This window comes from Galeopterus variegatus, unplaced genomic scaffold (genome assembly GCF_000696425.1).
Source record: "Galeopterus variegatus unplaced genomic scaffold, G_variegatus-3.0.2 Scaffold2524, whole genome shotgun sequence".
Taxonomy (NCBI): Eukaryota; Metazoa; Chordata; class Mammalia; order Dermoptera; family Cynocephalidae; genus Galeopterus; species Galeopterus variegatus.
The window spans coordinates 3015-12629 of NW_007728635.1; the positions used below are offsets into that span (position 1 = coordinate 3015).

General features: G+C 50.9%; 1 protein-coding gene across 1 annotated transcript in view; it reads left to right on the forward strand.

Annotated features, from left to right (window-relative positions):
- Positions 1 to 3072: 3072 nt before the first annotated feature.
- The window catches only part of IMPA2 (inositol(myo)-1(or 4)-monophosphatase 2), a gene marked incomplete at its 5' end in the record, with an annotated part of 30160 nt that continues 23617 nt past the window's right edge, over positions 3073 to 9615 (forward strand). Inside the window, 2 exons of the mRNA XM_008582137.1 lie at positions 3073 to 3249; positions 8802 to 8935. Coding sequence (XP_008580359.1) covers positions 3073 to 3249; positions 8802 to 8935 — 311 coding nt within the window. The remainder of the gene's footprint in view (positions 3250 to 8801; positions 8936 to 9615) is intronic.

Consider the following 9615-nt stretch of genomic DNA (forward strand, 5'->3'; position numbering starts at 1 on the left):
TACATTTTTAGGATTGCCATAAAATTGAGAACCTTCTATCCGTTTTCTTTTATGTATTAGCCATAAGACATGGAAAAGTTTTCCACAGACTGGCTTTTGGTTCCATGCGGTTGAAGGCTTGTTTCTTTTTGGCTGCTGTGCACAGGCTCAGAGGCTCCTCCTCTGGTCTTGTGTGTCATATCAGCATGTCAGGTCAGTCGGCGTGGCAAGAGCAGAGAGTAGGAGCATTTCTAGAAGCCATTCTTATACAGGGTGGCTAACAGCAACTTACAGACAGATGGAACTGCAAACCACACAGATACACCCATCAAACCCAGAGTGCATCTCTACTCAGCTTCCATTTAGCCAAAACTGCTCGTATCCACTCCAGGGCCACCTGGCACAAAGTTTGGTGGAGGGAAGATCATCAGGGAAAGAGTCAAGGTTAGATCTACAGTCAGAATAGCTGACTTCTGCACGTTTAACACTTCTAACACCAAGAAGTGTTAGCCTACGACCTTGCGAACACTTTGCTGGGGCCTGACACTCAAGCTTCATTAATGTCACAGTAACTCACCTCTGTTTACTTGTAGCAAAATCTCAGGCCAAAGCAGAAAAACAAAAACCCGGTCCTCTGCCCTCAGTACTACAGACTTCTCCCTTCTCTAATTGGCCTTACACACCACTGCAGATTACTTTGCCCAAGGCCCAGCCTGGAGAAGTGAGGCCTCCTGTCCTGACACCCTCTGATGGGCCAGCCCTTTGTGCATCCAGGTCCAGCAACTCTGCTTGGCACTTTCAGAATGCCCGCTGCCTTTTCTTGCCTTTCTTCTGGCCTATGTTTGCTGGAGACCATACCCCTCTTCAGGGACAAGCACCCGTGCCCCTTCCTTCACTTCACCCAGAGGGGTCCCCTTCCTAAGTGACCTTGCCCATCTTTCCCGAGCCTCTCCCTGGCCTGCCACATTGTGGTCTTCACAGCTTGCTTCTCTCTGGTCTGGGTGGTGTGCCCTTCACACAGCGGGTTCTCCAAATGCAGCTACTCTCCTGCCCACCTCTGGCTGTCCAGAGCAGAAAGCACACGGTAGGCTGTGACCCCCACGGCATCCACTTGTCTGTCTTGCTTTGCCAGCACACTGTTTTGATTTGTGATCTTCGTTTTTACTGGTTATTCACACGGGGAATTTGGTAAGTGAAGCAGTAGTGAAAGGACCATCGTGAGGGACAGCCATGCCCTGTTCCTTGCTCGCACCCTCGTCCTGTCTGCAGGGGTCTCTGGTTTCAGTGTTCTGGGAATCACACTTATTTCCTATGTAGTATGCTTCTGCCACTCTTTCTTTAGTCATCGGCTTTAGACGTTATATGTTAGTTACGTGGTACGCTATGTAGCTGCTGTTCCTGTTTGGTTCCATTGGTCGTGGTGGAGACAGGCAGTACAGCTGTAAAACATTCTTTTCTTTCTTATGCAATTTATATTTTCCTTCAAGTTGAAAAAAAGTTTTGTGTTTTCATTTGCTTAGTTTTCTGTGAAAACTATCCAACTATCCAACTCCCCAGAAGAATTTTAATTATCTTCTCGGTGTGGTTAAATTCCTGGGGTTCCTTGCTGCAGAGCAGTGGTCCCCAAGCTTTTGCATGCATCAGAAGCAGTGGAGGGCTTGCAAAAGTAAGCTGGGTGCCACCCCCAGGGTTTCTGATTCACTAGGCTGGAGTTGGGCTGAGAATTAGCATTTCTAACATATCCTGATATTGATGTTGCTGGTCTGGAGATGTACTTTGAGAAACACTGCTGTATAGTATTTTATTATGTGAGTATTAACTATTTATTCATCCAATTCTTGAGGAAACTTTGGATAATGCCCAGTTTGGAGTTAACATGAATAATGTTGCTATGAACATTCTTGCAAGTGTCTTTTGGTTACATATGCATGCATTTCTGTTGGGCATATATTAGTAATAGCACTGGAATTTTTGTGTCTTTGGGAATATAAATTCTACCAACTACATAGTTCTCTAAAGCAGATGTACCAATTTATTTTATTTAATTTAATTTTTTTTGTGTGACCAACTACATAGTTCTCTAAAGCAGATGTACCAATTTATTTTATTTAATTTAATTTTTTTTTTTTTTTTGTCTTTTTTCGTGACCGGTAACGGGATCGCAACCCTCAGTGCCTTCCCCTACCTCAACCGGCAACGGGATCGCAGCCCTCAGTGTCGTGCCCGCACCGCGCTCAACCAGTGAGCGGACCGGTCTCTATATGGGATCTGAACCCTTGGCGCCGCCGCGCTCCCAAGCGCCGCACTCTACAGAGTGCGCCACCGGGCCGGCCCATAGATGTACCAATTTAAAAGCGACCTGCAGTGTACAAGGGTTCCTCTTGCTCCACAGCTTCCTCAGCACTTGGTATAGTCTTTCTTTTCTACGTTAGCCATTCTGATGGCTTTTAGGTGTTATTTTATTGTGGTCTTAATTTGCATGTACCAGATGACTAAAAACATAAATGTCTTTACATGTGTTTATTGGATTCTTTGATAGTCTCTGCTCTTTTTTTTTTTCCTGACCAGTAAGGGGATAGCAACCCTCGGCACGGTGTGTTCTGCACCATGCTCAGCCAGTGAGCACACTGGCCATCCCTGTATGGGATCTGAACCTGCGGCCTCAGGCTACCAGCCCCGCATTCTCCTGAGTGAGCCATGGGGCCGACCTTCTGCTCATTTTTTAAGTGGTGGTACTAAAACACTGATTAGAAATTTATGCATTCACCCAACAAGTATTTATTGAACAACTTTGGAAAGGACTTTAGCCTCTTCTCCCAGTATGACATGAGATTTTGTGCAGAGCCCTGTGTGGGGCCCTGCCACACTGTAGAGGGCCCAGAATCGAATATCTGATAGGAAACCAAGCAAGAGAGGAGGGTGGATTTGACTGGGATGTACGGAGGAAGGTGGTGAATGAGATTTATTCTGAAGGCACAGGTGACAGAGTTTGCCACTGCGTTGGATGTAGGGTGTGAGAGAAAGACAGGAGCTAAGAACGACTTCAAGGGTTCAAGCCTGAAAAACTGGTTGAATGAATTTGCCATTTCCCAGGTGGTGAAACTGCAGGAGGAACAGGTTTGGAAGGCACAGGTGACAGAGTTTGCCACTGCGTTGGATGTAGGGTGTGAGAGAAAGACAGGAGCCAAGAACGACTTCAAGGGTTCAAGCCTGAAAAACTGGTTGAATGAATTTGCCATTTCCCAGGTGGTGAAACTGCAGGAGGAACAGGTTTGGAGGTGGAAGTCAAGCGTTCCATTTGGGGCATGTTAATCGTGAATTGCCAGTGGATTTCTAAATGAAGGCGTTGAGTTTGAATGCAGTGTGGAAGTCATAGGTGTGGAGATTAGTGTTAGGGCCACGCTCAGGACAGTAGGAGAGCAGGCTTGACTGCTGAGGGGCTTAGCACCACAGCGTGATCCGAGTCCAGCTCCTGCTTTTCTCTTTCGGTAATTCTCGGATGCCAGTATGAGGAGATCTTTTCTTGAGTAGTTCATTTCTCCAAAAAAAGTTCCCCTACTGTCCTGCCTGGGCAGAACACACCTACTGCTGGAGGAAGACAGACTTCCCCCAGGCCCTTCTTCAGTCCTCTGCTCACCTGGCCCCATGCCTCCAGTTTCTGCTTAGCTACATGGGGGGTGGCAGGGCCTGCAGGAAGAATTCAAAAACTTTTGCCAACATTTAAAACATCAACAAAGAGAATTTCTGGCAGGTGCAAATAACAGCTGCCCCTTTGGGTGGGTGAGAGGTGCATGATCTCCAAGTGTCTAGGGCCCTCTGCTCCTGACCCTGCCTGAGATGTCAACTGTTATTTTCCTTATATAACACTGTGATAACAGCGATGTATTTCCTGTGCCCATTTTCCTAACAAAAGCTGTTTGAGAAAAGTGGGAAGGAGCACCTTTTTCCCAGAGACGTGTGCACCTGCAGCCCTCTTCTTAGCCCTTCAGCCCAGCACGATAGGGAGTTGAGGAAGTCCCTCCTGTGCCACACCTAAGGAAAGGCTGGTGGAGACCTCAGCCCCCACAGAGACTGAGATGTTCACTTGCTAACCCAAATGAAGTGCAGACTAGTGGAATCCCTGCCTTTGGGGTTAGGGAGGTGGTAGGCTGATATCACTTAGCCAGGGGATGGAAGAGTTGCCACACCCAACCCCTGAGCCCTAGTGGTGGAGAACTGGTTGGGGGAGCAAGCGAGAGGCGCTGGGAACCAAGGCTTGGAGAGGGAAAGGGGAGCTAATGAGTCCAGACTTCCCCCTCTGTTCTGGCCTCATGCTGGGCCTGAACCTAGGGCTGGCCTGGTTTGCATCTTCTTTCTCCTGTGGGGGCAGAGGAGAGGCATTGCGTGCATGAGGCTAAACCAGTCTCAGGATCCTGTGTCCACTGTCCCAGCTCCCCCCAGCCTACAGAGAACATTGCAGGATTGCAGAGGCCCATCTGCAGCCTGGCCCCCTGGCCCAGGAGCTCATGTTCTGGCACAGGAGATGGGAGCACAGAAAATCATGATCACTGCATGCAAGAGACTGTGAAGGAGGTCATCCTAGGGCCTGGGAGAGGACAGCTTCCTGGAGGAAGTCTCAGCTGAGTGCATCTTTAAAAAGAAAAGCCAGAGTCAGCTAGATAATCTAGGTGATAGGTTATGAGAAGAGGGAGGGTTGAGGGGAAGAGAAGAGGTCAACGCCAAGAGAGGACCTGAAACTAGGAATGGTGCTGTAGCTGCAACACCAAGACCTGTGTGGAATGCACCTGGCTGAGGCTCGCTGCCAAAGGGAGGAGGGCCAGGCACAGGCAGAGAAGCCCAGGTGACACGAGGAGGCCCTGGCACTGAGAGCAGACTTGCAGGTGGGCCCAGTCCAGATGTGATATTTGGTGATTGATTGTGAGTTGGGGTGGACTCGGTGAATTGTAAGTTGAGGGAGACCTAGGAATAAAGAACTCCGGTTTCTGGCTTGGGCAGTTGGATGGATTTGTTGTTTTAGAGAGAACTGTGAATGAACCAGAGAGAGGGATATGGAAATCCTGGGTCGGTCTGATACCTGTGGCTGGGGGGGATCATCTCCATTTAGCGATTGAGGATCTGGACCACAGTACCCAATCTCCTGCGCTGAAATTTCCTTTCCTGCACTATATAGCTGTGTGACCTTGAGCGACCTTTGAACTACCTTTGCACCTCAGTTTCTGCCTGACAACAGCTATTATCCTCAGAGTTGTGGTGAGGGTTAACTGAGTGGGGACCTGCCAACTGCTCAGAGCAGTGCCTGGTCAGAACCTGCCCTCAGTAGGAGTGAGCACAGCACCCAGCTCTTGGTGATGCAGGTGCGAGGGCACCACTGAGGGCAGGCTCAGGCCCCAGTTCTTGTTAACACCCACTTTTTTTTTTTGTCTTTTTCCGTGTCCGGCAACAGATCGCAACCCTCAGTGTCGCGCCCGTACCGGACCGGGACCAGCAATGGGATAGCAACCCTTGGTGCTGCGCCCGCCCCTCGCTCAGCCAGTGAGCGGGAACCGGTCTGTATGTGGGATCCGAACCCTCGGCGGGAGCACCGTCGCGCTCCCAAGCTGCGCACTGTAGCAGTGTGCCACCGGGCCAGTGGGATCCGAACCCTCGGCGGGAGCGCCGCCATGCTCCCAAGCTGCGCACTGTAGCAGTGCGCCACCGGGCCGGCAGTGTGCCACCGGGCCAGCCCTGAATTAAAGTTTTCTTAACCTAGTAATTTAGTATTCTGTTTGAGATTTGCACACTGTGTGTATGGAGGTTTTTGGTTTTTGTCAAAAGTCATCAAGTTTTGTCAGATACATGTTCTCACAAAAAACTATTTAGAGTGCTAAAGGTCTGTGTGTGCATATAAATCAGTTTGTGTACCAAGACCTCTACATACAATTCCTTGTATACTTCCTAAAACGACCCAGTGTCATAGGTGCCACTGTTACTACAGGTGAGGAGACTGAGGCTCGTAGAACCCAAGTGGAGTTTGACGTCAGATGTGTCTGGCTCTAAAGTATGCTTTGTTCTCTGTCCTCCCTACTGATGTTATGAAATTGGTGAAAACAAGAATTACGTTCCAGATGGGAATTTTTCACATGCATTTTCTTCATGAAGAACTGCAGGGTGTCTGAGTTGTTTTAGGTTGGCCGATTGTGGGTAACTCCCTGGTGACTGGAAGAAAGCTGATGTGTGTGGCGCCCTGTGGACGAAGTCTATCAGATCCCCTCACTAAAGCCCCATGGCGGGGCATGTTGCTGTCACTGGTCACCTTGCCTGGGGAGGTGCGGGGGTGGGGCCTGGAGCTACTAGGCTGGAAGGCAGAGTTCCTGCCCTCAAGAAGTGCACAGACCAGTGGAAGGTGCAGGGCAGTGGCTTGGCAGTGACCAAATGCCATGGGCTGTGCAGCGACTGACCCAGGAGAAGGGCCTAAGCCAGGCTGGTGGATGGAGGGCCACACAGACGTGCTGGGCTGGAGGCCAAGTGGGCAGAAGGGCAGGCAGTAGCTGGAGATGTCATTGCTGGCAGAAAGGACAACATCTCCAAAGACACAGAGGTGTGAGTGAAGAACACCAGAGAGTTGAGCCTTGGTGTGGGGTGGCCCAGGGTGGCAGAGAGTTCTCCCCAGGCTGGGCACGAGGGGCCTCGCACCTGAGCCAGACAGCAGCAGGGTGGGAGAGACTAGCCTGAGGGTTTTCTAGTGGGGCACGTGCAGCAGGGAAGCCTGCCCTGCTGGTACAGGGCACGGGCACAGCAAGCCCCATGGCTCTCCTTGTGACTCTTGCCCACAGAGAAAACCATCAGAGCAACTGCAGGAGTAAATGTGAAGACAGAGATGAACAGCTGATTTATACAGAGAAGGCGATGCGTGTCTTCCCTGCTGTGCGGTCTGTGGCCAGAGCCCTGCTCCTGTGGCACACATGCCCAGATCGCAGCAGGCATTCCTGGCGTGGCCCCTCACCACACTGGGGCTGCCGTCAACACTGGGGAGCTCAGACATGGCTCCGCAGGAGCAGTGATTGAAGTCATGTAGATTTTAGCGGACCGCGAGCTCAGTGTGCCGCAGTCCAGCAGTCCTCCTCCGTTCACTCATCAGATGCTCGCAGAGGCCCTGCCTGGGCTGCACAGGCACCTGTGGGAGGCGGAGACAGAGGCGACAGTGGTCCTGGAGTGGAGTGGAGTGACGAGACTTAGGAGGCAATAAGAGCTGTGGGAGCCAGTCGTGTGGTTTGCACAAGCGCCATGGTCACAGTAGGGGGCGAATGCCCTGCTGTGCCCATGGACATTGGAAGCGCCTTGTATAGGAGGTGACATGTGAACCAAGTCACAAAGGAGGAGAACGGGGCCTAGGAGAGGCTGATGATGACAGTTCTATCCGAAGGAGACTCCCAGTGAATGGTTGTGTCTGGCTGGGGCGTGACAGTAGTGGAGGGAGGGCGATGGAGATGAGGAGAAGTCAGGTAAGGTCTGCAGGTGCTGCCATCACAGAGCTGCTTTGGCTTCCTTCCCAGAAACCAGTAATGGAAGCTGGTCCGAGTCTCGCTAGTAAGTGGTGCTGGGTGGAATGGCCTGCTTCATTAAGACCCTCCGGACCCGGGTTCCTTGTCTCTCATTGCTCGGAGGCCTGATGCTGGGGCTCCAGCTCATTCTGTGGAATTCCATTTGAGCGCCTCCTTTTGAGCAACACCAGTATGCACAGGGCCTGACGCGAGAAGGCACTCAGTAAGTACTTATGAGAAGCTTGCACAATGTGTCACGGTGGCAGAGGATGTCAGCAGGGTAGCTGGGCAGTTGATAGTACTCTCGAGAGAAATACAGAATTTTTAGGTGGTAGCAGGTTTTGGAGGAAAGATCTGAGGTCGTTTTTAGGTGTCCTGACTTTGTCATTGTGGTAAGGGAGACATCCAGTGGTTACCAGAGACAGAAATGGAGAAGAAAAGCCTGGCTGGAAGTGGAGGTGGCTTTTGATTTCACAGACCAGAACTGGTCCTTCCTGGAGTGTCCAGTGGCTGGTTAGCCCCTTGCCACGCCTTCCTGTCTGGGTTTCCTGGGGGTTCTTGGAATCTCAGCCGGCTGGTGGGGAAGTACTGGGACCCTGGTGCCGTCCTGGTCTTTGCCCCTCTATTTAGTCATGGTGGGTTAGACCAGATGTGCTGGGAGCCTGCACAGCTGCAGAGCCTCGTCTGAGCTCAGCCCTGCAGGCCCAGCACCCCCTCGGCACCTTAGCGTGTCCCTTGGTGATGGTTGACTGCACTGGCCCAGGGCAGCAGTGAGAGCCGGCATGGTTCCTGAAATACAGTTCAGCTCTCCCAGGTTTCTCAATAGGAACATTTGCAATCTGGATTCATGAGCATATCCCATTTTATGTGATTCGTAAAGTGAATTAGAGAAAAGAGAATCTCATAAATTTTAATTCATGGGATTATGTGAGGCAAAGTGTTTGAGCAGTTCCTATAGATGAAGTTTTATGCTCTTTTTAAAACCACTATGTTTTCGTTTTCCACCAAAGACAAATATTGTACAGGTAGACAAACTAACTTCAAACAGTGAGTCTGTCTTGTAAAAAGAATAATGGCTGGGTAATTAAGGCTCACTGGAAACCCAAAGTCCTGGGTGTAACGTTAAGCCCTGAGGTCTGCCAGTGACGGCAAAAGTAAGTGGTTCACAGGCCCACACCCACTGCCCTGTCCCCACCACACGCCAGGGTCAGAGTGAGCCTCAGAGAAGTGCAGAATTCGTCTGTCTGGGTGGGAAAGAGGGATGCTTGCAAACTTAACCCACCTCCTGTACTTGTATTTCAGATCATCCGAAAAGCCCTTACTGAGGAAAAACGTGTCTCAACAAAAACATCAGCTGCAGATCTCGTGACAGAAACGGATCACCTTGTGGAAGATTTAATTATTTCTGAATTGCGAAAGAGTTTTCCTACACACAGGTGGGTGTATGCCCCGGGGAGAGCACCCTGGTAGCACTTGCTACACTCATGAGGAAGGCCAGGGTCATGGGGGGCTCTGCCTGTTGTCACGAGGGGCACACGTGACCCCGGTCCTTCACCTGCATAGTGAGCAAACTGACCGTTGTTTGCATTCTTAATATATCACCTTACAAGCACTGAAGAGGCTGTACTCTACACCACACGCCCAGGGAGGGCTCCCTGCACCCCTGTGCTCAGCCCCTTCTGCTTTCCTGAGGGACCCAGTAGAAGCACGACCCTCCCGGGAAGCTAAGCTTTGATATTCCCAGCTGAGGAGGGCAGGACGCAGAATGGCACTGGCGGCTGTGTGGGGCCCCGTCCACTGCCAGTGTATAGTGACGCGTGCTTCCCTCGCCTAGGCAAAGCACACAGGGGGACACTGCCACTGCTGGGCCCCAGCGACCTCTCCCCGTACAAGTTCTTTACGAGGATGCCTCCCCGTCTAGGGACGTTCTTAAACTTTTTAGGGTCACCCTGTGGAGAATTTGATGCAAGCTATTAATTATTTCCTCAGAAAAATTCAAATATTTACACAGCATTTTGCCTATCATTCCTAGGGAGCCATGGATCCCAGATTAAGAACTCTTATTTAGCTCTTAGGGGATCCTCATCACTGCCCCCCCACCTCCCCCCACCCCCAC